The sequence below is a fragment of the Toxorhynchites rutilus genome, chromosome 2, assembly GCF_029784135.1.
Source record: "Toxorhynchites rutilus septentrionalis strain SRP chromosome 2, ASM2978413v1, whole genome shotgun sequence".
Lineage (NCBI taxonomy): Eukaryota > Metazoa > Arthropoda > Insecta > Diptera > Culicidae > Toxorhynchites > Toxorhynchites rutilus.
In genome coordinates, this window is record NC_073745.1 from 279,770,236 (window position 1) to 279,793,082 (window position 22,847).

Consider the following 22,847-nt stretch of genomic DNA (forward strand, 5'->3'; position numbering starts at 1 on the left):
GCGCAATTCTGTAAAGAAGTTTTGTTTTGTTCTTGACTCTTGAACTTTTTTTTCGTCATTCTCTTTCCGAGGCTTCCGTACATCTTTGAGAATTTCCACCTGTGAATAATTTGTTTTGTCAGTTCATGTACATGATGCGATGATTTGTGTTCTTCATAATGCTGATGTATTTGACTGCTGTTTAAGAATGTTTATAATTGGAATTTTCAAATTAGCAGAAGCGTTGTTTTATATCTCGAATATAGAGGGTGTACAGAAAAATAATTTCGGGAGTAACGTATTTCGAAGTTATTTAAATTAAAATGTCAAACATGGGTGGGACAATGTTCGTCGGGTCAACTAGTGTATTAAATAATCACTTACGTATAATTGGCTTTGCCTCCTGCACAACACAATCCAGAGGTCTCCCCATGAAACTCTAGCGTATTGCAATATTGGCATATCACATTCTTGGAATCAAATAATACAGAAACAATAAACTTTAATCAATCATGCAGTCATATAAGCTATTATTGGAAGTTTACAGCACTTTTGACGTAGGACTACGTTTTCCAGAAAACAGGGCACGTTTTTATGAAAACGGGGAGTAAGTTCGTAGCGTAATTTTTTTTTAAACAAAAAACAATAATTTAATCAATATTCGCCGTAGTTAATTTTTTCCGCCATGGTCATCACGGTCATTTCGAAAAATTACCCCATAAAAAATGTTCACCACCTCGAAAAAACACCCTAGCAAAATATCAGCTCAATCGGACTTAAGGGAGAGTGGCGCAAAGCGGTCAAAGTTTGAGTTTTTTGAAAACTGGAAAATGACCCAAGGAAATCGGGGTTTTGGAAAAACAAAATTTGATGCCAAATGTCTTAAAATTGCATGAAACGTCGAGAACTACTGTTATCTCGAAAAAAAACTTTTTATCAAAAATCGAAACTCTGGGACTTCGTTTTTTTTGGACTACGAGACGGAACATATGATTTTGGGTACCAATAAAAAAAGTTATCTCGATTTTCCATTCGGAACTTGTTGCGAAATATTGATTTGCACTATAATATGCAAAACATTAACTCATTCTAACTGCATTTATTAGTGTCGCAGGCGTTAAAATTTGAGTTTTTTTTTAAAAAGCGAAAAATTACCGGAAAATGTGGTTTTAAAATTTTTGTCGATGCCAAATGTCTTAAAATTACATGACACGTCGAGATTCACAGTTATCTCAAAAACATTTTTTTTTGCACAAAACCTGGAAGACCATGGTTATCTCGAAAAAAAAGTTAATGAAGAGAATCGTTCAGAGTAAAAGAAAAAATTAAGCAAAAATTGCCGAATAATCAATATTAAATAGTGACTTGTACAGAATTCATTGGAATTTTCAGAGCTGCCATCTGATTTGGGAATAATCGCATAGTTGATTTATTATTCATTAGAAAAAGGAATTTTTTTTTCGAATTCAATTTTTTTTCCAATATTGTTATCTTCTCTCCATTTTTGACCTACTTTCACCCCCATAACTAAAGTGACCAGATGGTCAGAGGTCTAACGCGGGACACAAATAACAAAACGTTATGTGAACATATACGATAGATTAGCGAGTCTGAACTGATATGTATTATTTCTTTCTAAGTATCGGCACTCAGTTGTGATTTTTCGGTAGTTTAGATTTTGTTTACGCCTGAAAATCACTCGCCCAATCAGAACATTTACGCCTGGCAAGCACGATTCGAATTCTACAATTTTCTGCGAAAAAAAAAATTACGAATATTACCGAATGGAATGCTCGAGAATTCCATTCCATTTTTCATCGATATTAGTGTTAACGTATGCATTCAAAAAAAGTGGACTAATTTCGGATGACGATGAAAGATAATTTAATGTTACAAATTTTTCTCAAATCTTACGTTTATTAAGCCTACAACAAAAATGATTCAAGGCTGTTGATTCGCAGCAGCACTGTCAAGCAGCTTGATGATTTTTTCATACTGCAAGCTCCACCCCACAGCGAAGGAGTTGGACATCCTGAAGCACTTTGTGTCCGCCAGATATAGCTGATCTGGTATTCACAACATCATCTCCCTGCTGCTCCTTAAGCCGGAAGATCGAAGCAACCGGCCAAACGATGAAGGAGAATCTGGCCAAACTGGACATTTTTATGTGGAAGCGTCAGACAAGACCGGCCGTATCTGAGCAGCAGGCAATCACTTAGAAGGAGTAGCTTGAGGTGCTGGTGAAAAACTTCTTTCCGGCGATAGAAGTTCAGTGCTTATAATGAAAGACGAGACGTACTTGATGCTAACGAATGGCAGGGGATCGGGATCTTTACGTTCCCCAAGTAAGCGATGACTTCGAATATATCATCCACATCAAGTTCTCGAAGAAGGTCCTTCTCTGACAGATGTGAAAGGAATGTCCAAGCCGCTCTTCTTTCGAGTCATATGGTGAACGGGGAGATATATAGTACAAAGTTATTGCCGGAAGTTGCGAAGGTGGTGTGGTCTTTATGCCGAACCTGGGATCAACCCATTATGCCAAAAGATCACTAGAGGATGGAACGGCTGGAGATAAACATTGTCGCGAAGACCGCCAACCTTCTCAACACTTCCCAGCTGCGACCGTTAAAAACTTTTGGGCGAATGGCCAAAATGGAGAGACAGTCGACCACCAAAGCCACGAAAATGTAAAAGAAAGCGCCGACATACATCTTTTCATCGGCCATGGTTGAGGTCCGGCCAACTTCCGTAAGACCGCCCAGCGCTTCATTCACGATACTTCATCAAACAACCTTCCCTCTTCCTGTCGACTATACACTATACACTAGTTCTTCCGGCTTATACACTAGTTCTTCCGGCTTATTTAAAACGTTAAGCCCTGACCGAGCTAGGGGACCAAAGATGATCTTTTCGTCTGGCTCGCGGTGGTCCCAGGGTTAGACATCAATTGAATATAGGCTACCCAAAATCAAAATCAATATGGCGTCATTTGTTTACCAACATATCATTTGCGAGGATTGAAATCGTTGAAATCACGGAGATAGTGCTGCTTTATTCCTAACTGCATGAGCGATTTTCATATTTCGGTTTCACATGGAGGTGTTCACATTTAACATGGAGTTTAAAGTTAGCCACTATTCGACTATATAACCGGACCGAGCTGTAAACAACAGTAATTGACAGAACCAAAATGTCAGTGAACCGCAGCAATATTGGGTACACTGGCAATATGAGGGATTTGATGGTTTAGTCATACCCCTGGTTGGTCCCTGCGGATCAATAGGGTACTATTATAAAAATCATTTTCCATTTTTGTTGCTGTCGCATCCAGTTGACACTCTCTAAACAAAAAGCCCACCGTCGGTGCGATGAAACCAGCTCAACGTATTAGTCTTAGGATGCATTAGAAGCGCTTTCAAACAGTCTGCCAAATAAAAGTTTTTTTGAGGTTCATCCATTTAAGAAAATCAACATGATCAAATTGTGATATTGAAATATACTGATATCGCGGGACATTTTCGTTTCTTTTGCCAAATGCGGGACGTTTCGCGGGACGTAATCTTACGCGGGACATTTTGTTGAAATGCGGGACGTCTGGTCACTTTACCCATAACCCATTTTCACCCGCATCGACGGTACGCCACTGAAATCTGAAATCTACACATATTTCATAATGTCTTCAAATGTCTTCGAAGTATGTCAAATGTCTTCACAGTATGTCAAATGTCTTCAAAATGAAAACATGTCTTCAAACCTGGCATCGCTAGTAGGCAGCTAAGTTCGCGCGTGAGCCCTGAACGCATTGTTTACTGGATTTTTATGCTGACTATGAAAAGATGGTGGCTTAGCAGCCCCCTGGGCGAAACGTTCCATTCATTCTGAGAAAAATTACTTTTTGAAGTCTCGATGCACTTGAAAAAAATTGTGAGGAGTTGTATCTACGACACGACCGCATATTTTCGGCGTAGAACTACAAAATTATATTATGGAATCCACTTGTTTACCACTTCGAACCGCAATAGTTCATTCACCTCTAGTATCTGAAATGACGATTTTCCCAGGCTTCTCAGTACAAAGCGAGTACACCAAAAGTAACCCCCGACTTGCATGTATTTACAAGGTGGATTCCTTCAGGCACATTAATTTCGATGTCCGTGTTAGGGAAACACAGCTCAATGGAAAAAAATACCCCCGACTTGCATATTTTGACGAAACGGATCCCCCCAGGCACATTGATTTAGAAGTCCGTGTTAGGGAAAGTCGGTGGGCACAAAAATACCCCCGACTTGCATGTGTATTTGCAAAGCGGAATTCCACAGGTACATCGATTTTGAAGTCTATGTTGGGGAAACTGTAAATCGACCAATCAAAATTTGGCAGTTAGGGCGTTTAGATAACGCTTGACATTTTACAGATATTCAATTGTTTATCTCATGAAAAATAACATTTTATTGTGATAGACACGCAGAAATATTTCCTATCACTTGATACATTATATGCAGGTTATAAGCATTCGAAATACGGGTAGGGTTAGCACACAAATCGGCAGAACAAATGTGTGGGAAAAAAGGAGGTTCTTCCAGTTTTCATGAATTTAAACCGTTTAGAGATTAACGAATTGTTATGTATAGCATATCAAACAAAACTTAGAGAATTTCCGATTCGATTGGTATGCAAATCATGAGAATTCGTTCACAGTGAAAATAGTTATTAACGTTAACTTTATTTCATAAAAACGTGACCTGTTTTCTGATTTGGCACCCATCCTGAAAGACGTAGTTCTACGTCAAAAAACCGAGATCACAGGGAGCCTCTTGATCTTCCTTATGCCCAAATTGTACTTCGTCAATATTGTTCTCTTACTCCATTTGCGTACCTTCTTGCCTAAATAAGAAGTTAGTAATTTCCTTATTTTACTAATAATAAATAGCATTAGGATTATGATGTTTTGTGCCACAAAACTTATAGTTTCGACGCAGTTTCCCTTTAGTGATTCCTTTGCCGATAATTGGGTGGGATACTTTATCCGATTGCGAACCATAACAAAACGTTTCTCTCCCTTTGTTATATTTACCAAACGTAGGGTAGATAGGGGCAATATGACCAGGCGGGGCGAAATGGGCCACCGTTCGTTTGGGTTTGTTATTGAACAATTAACACTTATTTGCCAACAATTGTGTTAGAAATACTCTTATTAAGTATCTCCCTGAACACTGTATTCAAATTCAATTGTATTGAGAGAAATATCGCACTGACTGATTATCACGAAAAACATAAAAAAACAGTCAACAAAATAAGCTCTGTACGCTCCATGCTGATATTTATGACTCTGTTCTTTATATCAATTCGTACTGGTATTATTTCTGAACATTTTCACTGATTTATTGCGCTGCTTTGCCGTTTCATGTAAAAGAACGGTTCATTTTTATTAAGCGTAAATGTACGGGGCGGAATGGGCATACAGCTATCAAAATTTGTAAACATAGTTGGAAATAGTTAGATGTGGAATCATGGTGCGGAATTATATCAGAACATCCGATTGTAAAAAGTGGTCACAGACCTTGAACGCGGCCACCGATGCAACGAAGAGAAGTACAACATTGTTACAAGCATCCTTAGTGCATTGTGTCCCGCGAGAAACACTTGAACGTTATCTACGTTGTGCAGACCCTTTGCTGCTCCATATTTCTCAACCTTTCAATAGTCAAAATCAATTAGCCGGAATAGATTGGCTGGCTGATTTTCGAAAGTGTCACCCACAAATCTAACTTCGTACACCAGAAGCAACATCCGCCGCTAGGACTAAATGAGTCAATCGCGTTGCAGTCGAGAAATTCTACGATTTACTGGAGGACATACAACAGAAATACAACAGAAAGGCACTTCAACGTCGATAAAACATCAGTGATTCCAGTAACTATCTTTGTTTCCATATGAGCAGCAAGTAAAATAAAAATTATTATCTTTATTCAACAGGTGCAGACCAAAAATTTCAAAATCCTAGCAATGCGGAGAAAAAGGCAGATGAGCGCAGGGTGCTGAGCAAGGAATAACCATTATAGAATATTCCACGATTTGTTCAGCGCTCTTTGATGCTTCGAAAAACATTACTAACCCAAACATCGTGGTATGGTCCCTCATCATTGACACGCTTTCCCATCTCTTATAGCGGTAGCAGTACACATCAAACACAACTTAGCACACATATGTGATCATGGTTTTGCCAGGTTTTGCAAGTCGAATCGTCGCTAACACATTTAACATCGAGAGTCAAAGCATGTTTATGGTAAAAAAAATAACTGCCAAAATAAATGTTCGAATAATTGGCGCACCTTCTTTCTTCTTCTACAGAAGCACGAAAATTCAACCTGAAGTGCCGCATCCAGAGGCCACACATCGCTTCAAGAAGACAACTTTTGGCGCTGTCTGTTTTTTCTTTTTTGGCGCACACATGAATGACGCAAGCGACGTGGAAAAGATGATATTGAAGTAAGTTTTTTTTCCCTTATGGATGTGCCGAGTTCTGTCGACGAACTCGAGGACAAGGTTAAGCGAAGTCATCGTGATCTTGGATCAGGTTCTACAGTTGGCGAAGTTTCGCAAAACGAACTCGCAAATGTGCCTGTTTTGCGAGGGTTCATTTTTGTGGGATTTTTTTCGATTGCTTGTGCATGGATGCTGGAAGTTGTTCGCCGCATTTCCGATACTCTTCTACGTGAGCTGGGTGCAGAAGATGATACAGTCGGAAGAAAATATCACAGAGGAGCTGAAGTTGTTGGTGATTATCACGCAAAAAGATTTCCCCAGTCGCTTCGAAACGGAAATCCTATCGTGTTTGTATTCGTGTTGCAGACACTGAGAAGTAATCGTAATAATTGAAACTCGTCTAATCGTCAATCAATGCAAATATGTTTTTTATACCATTCCAAATTTAGAGTTTCCTTTGAATAGTCTGTTGGAAATGTACTGTTAACATAGGAGCAAATCTCAATCATGTTTAGTGAATGTATTCGACATGATACACTCATTACCATTATCATTAGTTATCCTTTAGGTGTCGTGCACAAATTTCGTAACGCGAGTAGGGGGAAGGGAGGTGAAGGTTGCGTTACTTAATGACATAGGGGGAGAGGAGGCAAACTGAAACACCTGAAATCACTCAGATTAGTTGAAACACCTAAACACTTTATCTTACTTTCTTGAGTATATGTATTATTATATAAAAACAAAACATCAAATCTGATGTTCCTGGATCTGACTTTAGAGATTTAGAAAAGCATCTGAGGATATCTACGTAGGTATTGAAGCTGTAGAAATTGAAGCTACTGAACTGGGCGAGAATAAAACAATAGCTTCTAGGACCATCTGTTGAACCATAAAACGGTTGAAAGATTAAAGTTTGAATATAAAATAGAAATTTAAATAAAATTGTAAGGAGTAGAACTACGCAATTATATTATGCAATCCACTTGTTTACCACTTTGAATATTATTTTAGGATGCATCGAAATTTTTTGTAATAGATTATGTTCTATGTTACATTTCCCTCTGAAATTATTGCACATCTCATGTTTACGTAGTTCTCGAACCACGAAAGTTCATTCACCTTTAGTATCTAAAATGAAGATTTTCCCAGGCTTCTCAGTTTAAAAGTACATTTTACGGAAACACATTCCAGTTTGCTTAACGACAAGGGAGTACAAAAGTACTCAACACCAGAAAATATCCCCGACATGCATGTATTTGCAAAGCGAATTCTCCTAGGCACATTATTTATGAAGTCCGTGTTAGAGAAACACAGCTCGTTGGGAACAAAAATACCCCCAACTTGCATGTATATTTGCAGAGCGGATTTCAACAGGTACATCGATTTCGAAGTATGTGTCGGGGAAACCGTAAATCGGGCCAATCAAAACTTGACGGTTAGGGAGTTTAGATAACGCTTGGCATTTTACAGTTATTCAATTTTCAATTGTGATAGACGCGTAGAAATATTTCCTATCAATTGATGCAAACATCTTTCCGATCTGTTAAGGAATGTTCGAGTTGTAAGCATTCGAGATACGGGTAGAGTTAACACACAAATCGGCAGAATAAATGTATGGGTAAAAAGGAAGTTCTTCCAGTTTTCATGAATTTAAACCGTTTAGAGATTAGCGAATTGCAATGTATAGCATATTAAACAAATCATAGAGAATTTCCGATTAGATTGGTATGCAAATCATGAGAATTCGTTCACAGTGAAAATAATTATTAACGGTAACTTTATTTCATAAAAACGTGACCTGTTTTCTGATTTGTCACCCATCCTGAAAGACGTAGTTCTACGTCAAAAATGCCCGACTAATTTGTTTAGAATGGAAAATTCTTGTCCTGTCCATATCCTAAGCATTAGCTATATAGTAATATTTAATTCATTACTATCATTACAATTTTGTGTGTACCTCAAATATATTATAATGAAGATATTGACGTTGCCCAATGTGAACAAGCATTCCCTGGTAACTGAAGAAATTTCCATTGCACGTCAATAAAGCAATGTATTTTTACTACAGTGTATATGTTTCCTTGTATTACGTAGGTACCATCAACATCGTCTAATAAATAATTTCTATGCCACTTAATGATACTAAAGCTAAAATTATGCTCAGAAGCGGCGACCTTTTGCAAACAATCCTGTGTTCCATCGATTGCCCGGTTAGTTTGAAACATAGGAGACGATCCTTTAGTTAGGTCCGACCGACCGTTAGCGAGCGTCGGACGGCATACGTTTGCCCGGTTAAGTAATTGCTATCTATTGTATTTCGGCTCCGGTGACGCTAATACGAAAGTACCCAGATTTTTTTAGAAAAAGTTAAGATAAAAAACTTTTTTCAGACCAAAAACAAAGATCTTGATATTTTCATGGCTGCTAAAAAAGTTTATTCCGTCTGCTATCGTAGAATGCTAGGGCACCTTGGTCATACTGAAACAGTTTAATACAGTGTACAGGAAGGCACGATTCTTTGAACGCGCCTTCCTGTACACTTTTTTTATCATGGGCTCGATTTTAAAAGGGTGAGCGAGCTGCCTAAATTCGAGATTATTCAGCTTCAAGGAATATCAAGCCAGAAATCCTAATTAATGTGGATGGAGGACCAGACGAGAGCCCGTTTTAAAAAGGTCATAGATATTTTCGATTTATTATTTTAATCAATTGAATCTTTATCCAATACGCGTTACTACAAATGCTCCACGATGCAGTACTTTCAATCGTTGAACGTCGGATGACTCTATTTCCCCGGGAATTAGTATGTTCAAGACTTCCTCATTATCATGAGAGATCTGAACTGGAAACGAAACATTTTATGTATGCAGAGGAATCGTTAGCTGTTGTGTGGAATAATCTATCGATCGACGGATATTCCCTTAAAGCAGAATATATTGAATTCGCAAGCTCCGAAATCGATTAAGTGAAATTAGTACGATATTAAGCCGAGTGGTTTGATCGTCACGTGAAGACAGCCCAGGGATTTTTGCAAATAGTGCAATGTATGGATCTCCTAACTCCAGATGGGCTGAAAGCACCATATGATGTCAGCATTAATTTTCCGCCTGTTTGTTCAAAATTCTGTGAACTTGTCGAAAGTTCTACCGATGTCACTACTTGCATATAATGAACTTCCGTAAGAACATTTGATTCCGACCTGGACAGATATCTAATTTTTTTATGTTGAATGAATGACTCTGACTTTATGTAAATATTAGCGTTGTCTTGTGTTACTTTTTATTACATAGGGGAGGGAGGGGGTCTAAAAATCGCATTTTTAGTTTTACGTAATTTGTGCACGACGCCTTATCATTGGTGGCATTCTGAGATGTGTCGTATAACGAAACGAAACGCTCAAAGATATGTCACACGTAGTCACGAATAAAGATTCAAGAAAGAAACAGCACAGGTGTGACAAAACAGCTGTAATATAATTAGTATCATAACTTTAATTCGATACGTCTACAATCAACAAGTAGTCCCGCTAACAACGCAAGTTATTGTGGAAATAACCTTCATTTCATGCCCATATTCTTCATATTTTTTCAGACAAGATAAACAAACCATTCCTTTTCTACTCACCGGCAATCGTGAAACGATCCATGTAGTTGATAAGGTTCACAAAGCACAGCACTGACACCGTGAACCAGGCCTTCCCGGTTACCGAACGCATCCCGCCAACACTGCTAACCCCCGAATCGTCGTCATCCCCGGGGAGACCCGGCGGAGCCTCCGGGTCGCCTTCGTCCTGTGAAGAAGCAACACTATCGGAGTCAGCCAGCACCAGTCGCTGCTGGGAGTTGGTGGCTGGAATCTTACCAGCCGGATTGCCGGTGACAACCTGCTGAATGCCGGACATTTCCGCGGCTAGCTTGGCTGCAACTGGCTCTGGTTCGACCGGTTCGGACGCTACCTTTTGGTAACCTTGACTAGACGGCATTCAAGTTTCGAACGATAGACGAATTTCTACGACAATCGAATTCCACTAACTGCAGCAACCGGCCACAATACGAAACTGTCAAATACGTGTTTGCTTGTTTGTTCCTCTTTCACTCTCCCGCCGTTGCCGAAACGTGACAATGTGAGCGAACGAGAGAGAAGTTCGCAAAAACAAAAAACTGTTTATGTGGCGATCGGATGATTCTCTGCTTTCTGCTATGAATAGATTCTTCTTTAGCTTCTCTGATCGCTTTTCACCTTCTTCCACACGGGCGATATTGAATTCGTACGAAGCAAATTTTTCACTCTTTCTGCAACACCAATTTTCGGCGACCTCTGCTGAAGTGCACTTTCGACTACTTTCTTCTTTCACTCCGGCAAGTGACACAACTGCAAACTTCCACGAGCGAAGCTTTCCCTGCAGTTCGAAGCAAACGCAAGATGTTTCTTCGAACAATTCGCAAGGAATATTGCTAAAAATATCTGCTTCTCCGTACGTTTTTTCACCTACACTAATGCACAGTATCGCACTGAAAACCGTCGACCGATTAATCACGCGATTTTGATATCCTCGCGAAGTGTCTCGAAAACACGACCGAACGACGAAAGATGCAAATAACGACTGTTTCGCGGGAGAGGGTTTCTCTTTCACTACACTTCGAAATTCGCTGGCGAGTGAGCGAGAAAAAAATTGCGTATTTCGATCGGTCTCTTTCTTTGGACTGACAGCATTCAAATACACAGCTTTGAGCTTTGTGTTCCATCGGTTCCAAGGCGCGTAGAAGTATATCCTAAGGTGGGCCAACTTGCTAAAACCACTCTTCAGCCATCTTGGAAATCTACTGTGTTTTGTTTGTAAACAAAACACAATACGCTTGTGCCGGAGCTCGCTCGTGATCAGTCTGTCTCTTTCACGCTTCAAGGAAATAATTCCCCTTCTGCTTTCTTCCGTACTGTTTTCATATACCGCTCCCCTAACAAACTTAGTGACGAAACAGCCTCACCTAGTACCATAGACCAGTCTTGATCGGCTCCATCCGCGTTGACGGCATTGAGCTTCGTATTACAAATTGAGGGAGTAGGCATGACAATATGGGTTTGCAGAAGAAATGAACGTAGTTTTAAAATAAAAATTATGAATGAAAATTATTTTTACCAAACCAAATTAGTACTATTTGTAAGTGAAAATCACTTTTGCTTGCAAGCAGTGAAAAAATATCATACACAAATTGTGTCTAAAGATAATTTTGCATTATAATGGAAAGTTTCGGTGAGAATATCTGAAAATTTCATAGAAAATAGTTTAAATTAGGGTCAGAAAAACGTACTTCTAGTAGGTAAATAATGCCAAGAAAAAAAATTCATACAAATTTTAGCAATTTAAAACTGCCTTAGGGTCGACTAATCTGATAGAGAATAGTTGTCCTCATACAAACTAATATCGTATCCAGATGTCGACACCAATCCGCCGTCAACGCGAATCCGCGATGACAGTGGAATTGACGAATTTACGATGCATTTACAACCAGATGGCGCAGCGAGCAAAATGAGGATGTTTTGTTTTGACGTAGGACTACGTCTAACCGGAAGATATAGGGGGTGAAATGAAAATCTAGGCACTGAACAAGTAGGAAAAAATGCAAGATTTGGAACGCTTATAACTCGAGCATTCCTCAATAGATCGCAAAGGTTTTTGCATCAATTGATAGGAAATATATCTACACATCTATCATAATGAATAACATTTCAGTTTTCATGAGATAAATAATTGAATAATTGTGAAATATCAAGCATTGTCAAAATGCACTATGTGCCCATTTTTGATTGGTCCATTTTGTGCTCCTCAAATCGTACCGACCAAAACGGTCAACCAGAGCAGCAGCGAAATACAATGAAGCACGATTGGAAAGGAAAAAGAAAAAATATGAACGAAACATTGGTCGCAGTCTCACACATGCGTAATTCTCGCACCAGCCAGTCAGCTTAAAAATCCCCGCTCTGCTGCTGTAACGATCATTCTCATCCAAACCGTACACCACATCGTTTCGCATCACATCACATCAACAAACCAACACAAACAGCCATGTCTGGATATGGCAAAGGAGGAAAAGTGAAGGAAAAGGCAAAATCCCGCTCGAACCGTGTTAGTCTGGAGTTCCCCGCAAGGGTAGCTAGGCCGAGCGCGTTAGTACCAGTGCATCAGTCCACCTAGCCGGCGTTATATAGTTTCGGCCGCCGAAGTGGAAAAGCTGCTCGCGACGATAAGAAAACCTACATTCAGAACAGACCACATTCGGTTCGGTGGACATCAAGACAACAACAGGCAGTTGCAGCGAGTGGCGAGTGGCAAACGGAATCGCAAAACGACAGCAGGTAGCGGAAGAAAAAAGTTTGTTCTTTATACAATCTGCTTTGGTGGCAAATCCAGAACAAGGCGGCATCGAGGGCGTTCGAAATGGTTTTTTTCAAAACCACGAGTACAAAGTTTTCTAAATTGGAACCATTCCATAAAACATGGCGCTTATCAGGGCCATTAAACCTTTAAAAAAGAGTTTACGAAATACAGTTCAATGCATTCTAAAATAATATCCAAAATAATAATAAAACACAAATTGATTTTTTCATAATTTGTTTGCCAGGATGTGATGAGTATGTGAATTTGGCAGTTGTTCTGAGCTTATTGATAGTTGGGGACTTTCCTGATTATTCAACTTTCACCAATTCTCAAATTGTTTCCAGATTGAAAGTACAGTAATTTACAATTACTTCGACATTTAGCTAATTGGACGGACATGTAATGCGACATATTTAGTTGGACATTTTTGTAAACATAGAGATCCAAATTATGAACCCACATTGAAAGTCGACACTGTACCACTGTCATCGCAAATGTTCAATTACAGGTTAAAATCGCCTCCAATGCGACACTGAGTGGTGCTTCGGCACGTCGCATAAAATGTAATTTACTGTACAACATGTCACAAGCTGGATGGGAAGAAATTTTCCAACTGTGAAAGCGAGTGGCAACAAATCGCTAAACAGGAAGGTTTAGCCGAACAAAATGGGGATATTGAGTGATAACAAAACAATAAACTCTTTAGATTAAAGATGATTTTGTGGTCCTGAAAAGGACCCTTTTTAGGGTTTGCTTCCGGATCAGCAGTCGGAAAACGCTCTTTACATGGAGCTGGTATACTTCGTCACCTCTTTGGTACCTTCGGAAACCGCATGTAAGTTCACCGGGCAGCAACAGACTAATTACGATCTGGATTTCCCACGCCGTAATGGTTGACCGCTTATTGTATAGGGTCAGACGCGAGGCTTCCGCTACGATACGCTCAAAGATGCATTGACGAAGCTCATGACGCTCAGCGCCTTCGATGAGAAACCGGTGTCGAAATGAACCTGCTTCAGCACCTTATGATGTAGATAGCATATGATTCCTTCTGCTTCTTGTCGGTTTCAGAGATATTCTTCTGCGCCGTTCCGAACTTTTTGGCGGCTTTTCCGCTATTCCGCTGCTCGCGACGATAAGAAAACCCTCATTCAGAACAGACCACATTCGGTTCGGTGGACATCAAGACAACAACAGGCAGTTGCAGCGAGTGGCGAGTGGCAAACGCAATCGCAAAACGGCAGCAGGTAGCAGGAGAAAAAAGTTTGTTCTTTGTACAAACTGCGTTGGTGGCAAATCCAGAACAAGGCGGCATCGAGGGCGTTCGAAATGTTTTTTTTTCAACCACGAGTACAAAGTTTTCTAAATTGGAACCATTCCATAATACAAGGCGCTTTTCAGGGCCATTAAACCTTTTAAAAAAATAGTTTACGAAATACAGTTTAATGCTTTCTAAAACAATATCCAAAATAATAATAAAACACAAATTGATTTTTTCATAATTTGTTTGCCAGGATATGATGAGTATGAGAATTTGGCAGTTGTGCTGAGCTTATTGATGGTTGGGGACTTTCCCGATTATTCAATTTTCACCAATTCTTAAATTGCTTCTAGATTGAAAGTACAGTAATTTATATTTAGCTCGACTTTTAGCTAATTGGATGGATCTGTAATGCGACATTTTTGTAAACATAGAGTTCGGGGTCCAAATTATGACCCCACATTGAAAGTCGACACTGTGCCACTGTCATCGGAAATGTTCAATTACAGGTTAAAATCGCCTCCAATGTGACACTGAGTGTTTCTCCGGCATGTCGCATTAAATGTAATTTACTGAACAACATGTCACAAACTGGATGGGAAGAAATTTTCCAACTGTGAAAGCTGTGGCGAGTGGCAAACGCAATAGCTAAACAGGAAGGTTCAACTGATCAAGATGGGGATATCGAGTGATAACAAAAACACAACACCAAAGGTTCTTTTCAGAACCATCAACATGTTCATAAAGAGTAAACAGTAAACTAATCCATTTTTCAGGTAGATAGGTAGGTATTTACGTAGGAGAAGGAAATAAAACAATATATTCAAAATATATATTTAACAAAAGCTGTCCCCTTTGTATAGTCCTACATCACTCCGGTTATGTCCCCGACATTACCCACCCGTCTTTTTTTGGTATGAAATTCGTTCAAATTTTCCAGAAAAATCAGAATTTATCTTCAAATTTCCCGGTTTCATGTATAATTTCCACGCTGAAAAGGTTAGAGAATCATCATTTTACAATGTGCTATGTATATTACGAGGAATGGCTTGTTATAAGTATTGGCGATCTAACGCAAAACGTAAACGATCGGTGAGACATCTGGATTTTGTTTTTGAACTAAGAAAATGATGCTAATGTAACCTAAAACTCAAAAACAAAACACGTATATTTTACTTCCGGGCTTTCCAAGGTAGTTCTCACACGCAGAAATCGTACATTTTTCTACTTGTGTTTGATTGTGCTCTCGAATTTCATTCTTTAATTCAACCATTGTCAACATTTTTATAGTTTTCACTACGGAAAGAGGTAAATAAATAACATGTTATATATAAAATTACGCAGAATTAAATTTCTTACAAACTCATCGCAATCAAATAATCTTTTATGATTATAACATTGTAATTCATGAAAAGAACTACAAACCTTCCATAAGCTCACATGGCAAAATTTGAAACCGTCATCACTTTCACCGCAGCGCCGCCTAGGTGTAGATTTGTACGTTAGATCGCCAATTGTAACTTTCATTTTTTTTAAATTAAGTAAACGATGAATAGGGTGTTTTGCGCTAAAAAGACGGGTGGGTAATGTCGGGGACATAACCGGAGTGACGTAGAACTATACAAAGGGGACAGCTTTTGTTAAATATATATTTTAAATATATTGTTTTATTCTCTTCTCCTACGTGAATACCTACCTATCTACCTGAAAAATGGATTAGTTTACTGTTTACTCTTTATGAATATGTTGATGGTTCTGAAAAGAACCTTTGGTGTTGTGTTTTTGTTATCACTCGATATTCCCATCTTGTTCGGTTAAACCTTCCTGTTTAGCTATTGCGTTTGCCACTCGCCACAGCTTTCACAGTTGGAAAATTTCTTCCCATCCAGCTTGTGACATGTTGTTCAGTAAATTACATTTAATGCGACGTGCCGGAGAAACACTTTGCCACTCACTGAAACTAATTGTTTGCCTTGATGAGCGCCGAACCGAAGCTGCTCTGTTCTTGATGCGGGTTTTCTGATTGTCGTGAGCAGCTTTGCAAGCCAACTCGAGCACTCCGACGGCCGAAACTCTATAATCGCTGTTAGGTATACTGGTGCTCCGGCACCAATCCATTCGGCCTAGTTACCCTTGCGGAGCAATCAGTGAATGCGACCAACAGGGAACTGGAGACCTGCACGGTTCGAGTGAGACTTTGCCTTTCCCTTAACTTGTCCTCCTTTGTTACGTCCACGATGCCGATGCCGTACAACCACACGGGTTTACGGTTTGAAAGAAAATAAGATATTTTTTTGGGGTCCGCGTGTTTTATACTCTAGCGGTACACACTCACAGGATAGAGACAAATCGGCAGACTCAGCCAGAGGGGCGAGTCCAACGAGACGAACGAATGGGCGTTAAAAGGGAGCGATGGCAAAAAAATACATTCATTACGATTTGTTCGCTTGTTGGATTCACATGCAGGCTAAAAAGGGTCCTTTTCAGGATCACAAAATTATCTTCAATCTAAAGAGTTTATTGTTTTGTTATCACTCGATATCCCCATCTTGTTCGGCTAAACCTTTCTGTTTAGCGATTGCATTTGCCACTCGCCACAGCTTTCACAGTTGGAAAATTTCTTCCCATCCAGCTTGTGACATATTTTACAGTAAATTACATTCAATGGCACGTCGCATTACCACCATTCAGTATCGGATTGGAGGTAATTTTAACCTGTAATTAAACATTTGCGATGACAGCGGTACAGTGTCGACTTTCAATGTGGGGTCATAATTTGGACCCCGAACTCTATGTTTACAAAAATGTCCAACTAAATATGTCACATTACAGGTCCGTCCAATTAGCTAAATGTCGAGATAAGTGTAAATTACTGTACTTTCAATCTAGAAGCAATTTAAGAATTGATGAAAATCAATAAGTTCAGAACAACTGCCAAATTCACGTACTCGTCATATGCTGACAAACAAATTATGAAAAAATCAATTTGTGTTTTATTATTATTTTGGATAATGTTTTAGAAAGCATTGAACTGTATTTCCTAAACTCTTTTTTGGAAGGTTTAATGGCCCTGAAAAGCGCCTTGTTTTATGGAATGGTTCCAATTTAGAAAACTTAGTACTCGTGGTTTTGAAAAAAACCATTTCGAACGCCCTCGATGCCGTCTTGTTCTGGATTTGCCACCAAAGCAGTTTGTATAAAGAACAAACTTTTTTATTCTGCTACCTGATTCCGTTTTGCGATTGCGTTTGCCACTCGCCACTCGCTGCAACTGCCTGTTGTCTTGATGTCCACCAAACCGAATGTGTTCTGTTCCGAATGCGGGTTTTCTTATCGTCGCGAGCAGCTTTGCCAGCTAACTCGATCACTTCGGCGGCCGAAACTATATAACGCCGGCTAGGTGGACTGGTGCACTGGTACTAACGCGCTCGGCCTAGCTACCCTTGCGGGGAACTCCAGATCAACACGGTTCGAGCGGGATTTTGCCTTTTCCTTCACTTTTCCTCCTTTACCATGTCCAGACATGGCTGCTTGGGTTGGTTTGTTGATTTGTTGTGATGCGAACCGATGTGGTGTACGGTTTGAATGAGAATGATCGTTACGGCAGCGTAGCGGGGATTTTTAAGCTGACTGGCTGACTCGAGAATGACTTCTTTTTCCTTTCCAATCGTGCTTCATTGTATTTCGCTGCTGCTCTGGTTGCCCGTTTTGGTCGGTACGATTTGAGAAGCACAAAATGGACCAATCAAAAATGGGCACATAGTGCATTTTGACAATGCTTGATATTTCACATTTATTCAATTATTTATCTCAAGAAAAATGAAATGTTATTCGTTATGATAGATGCGATATATTTCCTATCAATTGATACAAAAACCTTTGCGATCTATTTAGAAATGCTCGAGTTATAAGCGTTCCAAATCTTGCATTTTTTCCTACTTGTTCAGTGCCTAGATTTCCATTTCACCCCCTATATCTTCCGGTTAGACGTAGTCCTACGTCAAAATACTGCAAATCCTTCTCGTATCGGCCCCCACATAATCAATGATATCAGCCAATTTGATATGATATCGATTTCATCGCAATTATCCATAGTATCAATAACCTGCATTGTCAAACTTAAAATTTTCGAAAATTATCTATGACTTTGGTCAAATCGCGTGTTGAAACCATCGTAAATATACAAAACTCCAACTTTCTTACCATATACTGACGACATTCAATGGCTGAAATGAATCTAAATTGAAATCAAATAAATAATCACCACCGAATCTTGCTTTTCAGTGCGTAAAATAAACATACACCTTCACTTTTGTGGTTCTGAGCTCTAATGTAGATGTCGCATGAGCTGATTCAGCTTTGCGTAAATTCGTCAATTGGCTGATATCATTGATTATGTAGGGGCCGATACGAGAAGGATTTGCAGTATTTTTATCACAAAACACCCTATTCATCGTTTACTTAGTTGAAAAAATTAAAGTTACAATACTTATAACAAGCCATTCCTCGTACGAGGGTCACTATTTATATTTCGGGAATTGGCAACACTGGTGTCATGTGAGTCCATCTGACGGTTCCATCGTAAAGTTTGACATTTTTGACGATATACGTACTCAGAACATTTTGTCATACGGACGCTATTTGTTTATTTTATATTTAGTTGAAAGTTTGGTCTCGGCAAGGGTAACTAGGCCGAACGGATTGGTGCCGGAGCACCAGTATACCTAACAGCGATTATAGAGTTTCGGCCGTCGGAGTGCTCGAGTTGGCTTGCAAAGCTGCTCACGACAATCAGAAAACCCGCATCAAGAACAGAGCAACTTCGGTTCGGCGCTCATCAAGGCAACAATTAGTTTCAGTGAGTGGCAAAGTGTTTCTCCGGCACGTCGCATTAAATGTAATTTACTGAACAACATGTCACAAGCTGGATTGGAAGAAATTTTCCAACTGTGAAAGCTGTGGCGAGTGGCAAACGCAATAGCTAAACAGAAAGGTTTAACCCAACAAGATGGGAATATCGAGTGATAACAAAACCACAACACCAAAGGTTCTTTTCAGAACCATCAACATATTCATAAAGAGTAAACAGTAAACTAATCCATTTTTCAGGTAGATAGGTAGGTATTCACGTAGGAGAAGAAAATAAAACAATATATTTAAAATATATATTTAACAAAAGCTGTCCCCTTTGTATAGTCCTACGTCACTCCGGTTATGTCCCCGACATAACCCACCCGTCTTTTTAGCGCAAAACACCCTATTCATCGTTTACTTAATTTAAAAAAATGAAAGTTACAATACTTATAACAAGCCATTCCTCGTACGAGGGTCACTATTTATATTTCGGGAATTGGCAACACTGATGTCGTGTGAGTCCATCTGACGGTTCCATCGTAAAGTTTGACATTTTTGACGATATACGTACTCAGAACATTTTGTCATACGGACGCTATTTGTTTATTTTCTATTTAGTTGAAAATTTGGTCTCGGCAAAAAAATGGAACTGAATCGTGAACATTTTCGTGCGATGATTTTTTACGACTTTCGACGTGGATTATCACAACAAGAGTGCGTCAATCAACTTAATTTGACTTTTGGCGATGAAGCTCCATCAAAAACCACGGTGTATCGCTGGTATAGTGAATTCAATCGTGGTCGTAGTTCGCTGTCCGACGAGTTTCGTGAAGGTCGTCCAAAATCGACTGTAGTGCCAGAAAATATCGATGCTGTGCACGAAATGATTAAGCAAGATCGTCATGTAACCTATTGTGAGATAGAGGCATCCCTAAGCATTAGTTCCACCAGCATATATGCGATTTTACGTGTGCGAAAATTATGTTCACGTTGGATCCCACATAATTTGACAATCGCTCAAAAAAAGGCTCGTGTCGATTGGAATAAATGCTTTGAAAATTGGTTTAAGCGCATGCAAAAGTGTATCGAACATCGTGGCGAGTACTTTGAAAAACAATAAAAATATATTCGCAGCTTAACTATTTGTTTTTGTTCCTATTCCCGAAATATAAATAGTGACCCTCGTAATATACATAGCACATTGTAAAATGATGATTTTCTAACCTTTTCAGCGTGGAAAGAATACATGAAACCGAGAAATTTGAAGATAAATTCTGGTTTTTCTAGAAAATTGTACAAATTTCATACCAAAAAAACAAAACATCCTCATTTTACTCGCTGCGCCATCTGGTTGTAAATCCAACGTAAATTCGTCAATATAATCAAATTGCGTGTCAAAAAGAATCAAATAGAAACGTCAAAACAGATCCAATAATCAGGAGGGGAAAAAAGTGTTACTTTTCTTATAATATTCCACTACATAGAAAAAGTATTGTTATTAAAGGTGAAAATAATCCAATTAATAAAAATGAACGAATTACATTTTTCCATCCAACTCAAATCAACTGACATTTTGCCAGATACTAAAACTTCAGTATTATTCACATACATAAACTAAATTATGATTCAGTTTTACTTCTCTCCAAATGTTAGGTGTTTATTATTCTGGACGATTTAATTATATTATATGAACTTTTTTCTTTCATTAATATCAGGGACAGACATACAGCTGTACTTGCGTTGTACGTGTACAGCGTTGTACAGGTACCATCGTACCATGACAGACATACTTTGGTTGTACATTGTACCGTATGTCAAACTGACAATCAGAATTTTTTCCAATTTTCACCACATATTTCAATGAAAAAGGTTTTTATTTAGCGTCTTAGCTATCAAACACAACAAGCAAGTTTCCAGTCAAAGTTATTAACTCAAGAGAAAGTCAATGAAAAGAATGTTTACCAAGTGTTTTGATTCGATTTGTTTATGCTACCCACCACTAACCGTCTATGGCGCTGCGCACAGTACAACTGTAGCCATGTACAGCGGTAAAATAGGTCGGTACAGGTACAGCGATTGTACCGAGTTGCTTGCATAGTTCTAGCGCTGTACATGGTGACAGACATACAATTTTCGAAGTACAACGCTAGTACAGCTGTATGTCTGTCATAAGTATAACCCTCCTGTACTCGCGTGCAAAATCATAACACGTATACTCGCGCACGGTGTCACAGACCGAAAATTGAACTTCTCTGTAATGTTGCCATTGTGTATTTTTCGGGCTTCATTGGCATTTATTTTAAGAAGAGGGTATGTTTAAATGAAAAACCTCCAAAAAATATGTTTTCTCCGTCTTTATTATGTTTTAATAGTCATCTAATTAAGCCTCCTCAAAATAGATTAATTTCTTATACTCCAACACAAATAACGAATTTCGAATTTTTCACTGTTATTAATTAAAAGTAAGCAACCGAATATAATTCATGGAAGTATAAAGAGCTATAAAATAACATAAAAACGAATTAATCGATTGTGGTTTCATTGGAGTAAAAATCAGAACATAGCATAACTGCATGTTCGAAACAAACACGTTTTTTACATTCCATGCAATTGTTGCGTATTTTTCGGGTCTTTTATCGAAGAGAATAATGTATACCGACCTTCTAGATAATCACCAGATGATAAAGGTTCTGGAATATAAAGTTTGCATATTTCTAATATTCTTTGTTTCTTTATTCTTGGTAAACTAAAAGTTAATGCATTTTTATAGATTGGGCATAAAAAGATGATATAAAAGGATTTCTAGGAACTTCCTTTTTTTCTCTTGTTTTCTTGTTGATATTGTCCATTATAAAAAAAATATCCCCGAAACTGTAACTGTTAAAAATTATCATAAGCCACCTATTAGTTTATAGCTTACTGTTAACAATTATTCCACAAGTGAAATTCTTTCACAAGTGTGTATATGTTTGACCATTATACTTAGTGAATAACTATACGAAAGTCAAACATTTACATTTTGCTTTTGAACATATGAATCTAACGATGAATATATCGACGAATAGTTAATATATGGATCTGTTCAATCCAGTTACAAAAGGAACTGAAACCAAATAAGAATAGTCCGGTAATGATCTTATGCATTATATTCAATAAATATTCCACGCCACTAACATTAATTTATACATTTCATTCAACAATATTCTAGAATATGAAAAAAGGCACATGTCCAAAAAAGTTACTCCTATACTCGCGTCGGTATGTCAGACCGAAAGTGTTGAAAAAGTGGCACACGTCCCCTTTGTACCAACACATGCGATACGCTAAACGATGACGAACGACGAATAACGAAGCTAGAGAGAATCGCAAAGTCGTAGTGTTGATATTTCCTGAGAAATGAACGAATTATTGATTTCTCGGTCTGAGAGACCAATGCGCGAGTATAGGAGTGTTAAAACATATTAAAAAAAACCGAAATCACAACATTTATTTCAACTTTGGTTCGGTCAAAAAAGTAAATAAACAAAGCTCGAGTCACGAAAACGTTTGCTCTTTTCATAGGGGAAACATCTAACAGCATGCGGAAAAAAGACCATGGGGAAAAATGTGCAAGAAATTTATTTTTCAAGCAAAATGCACTTGAAAAATAAATTTTATTAATTCCGCATGACCCAGGATGAACCGACATTGAATCTATTCCAATCATATTTAGGAACATTTTTTGTGTTACAATGTGAAAAAAATAAAAACATGTTCATATTTACATTCAATCGATGGTCTCAAAATTATGTTTTGCTTTTCTCTTCGCCTACCACATGAACAAAGCAGTGAGTAACATACTTGTAGTGTTCCCCGATTTTTGAAATTAATCGTTCATCCACTAATCGA

General features: G+C 38.6%; 1 protein-coding gene across 3 annotated transcripts in view; it reads right to left on the minus strand.

Moving 5' to 3' along the window:
* The window catches only part of LOC129768791 (protein spinster), a 74,753-nt gene extending 63,694 nt beyond the window's left edge, over window positions 1-11,059 (minus strand). For all 3 annotated transcript variants that reach the window (XM_055770676.1, XM_055770674.1, XM_055770675.1), the window contains exon 1: window positions 10,093-11,059. In XM_055770676.1, the coding sequence (XP_055626651.1) occupies window positions 10,093-10,450 (358 nt within the window). In that variant the 5' untranslated portion in view covers window positions 10,451-11,059. The remainder of the gene's footprint in view (window positions 1-10,092) is intronic.
* Between the last annotated feature and the right edge of the window lie 11,788 nt (window positions 11,060-22,847).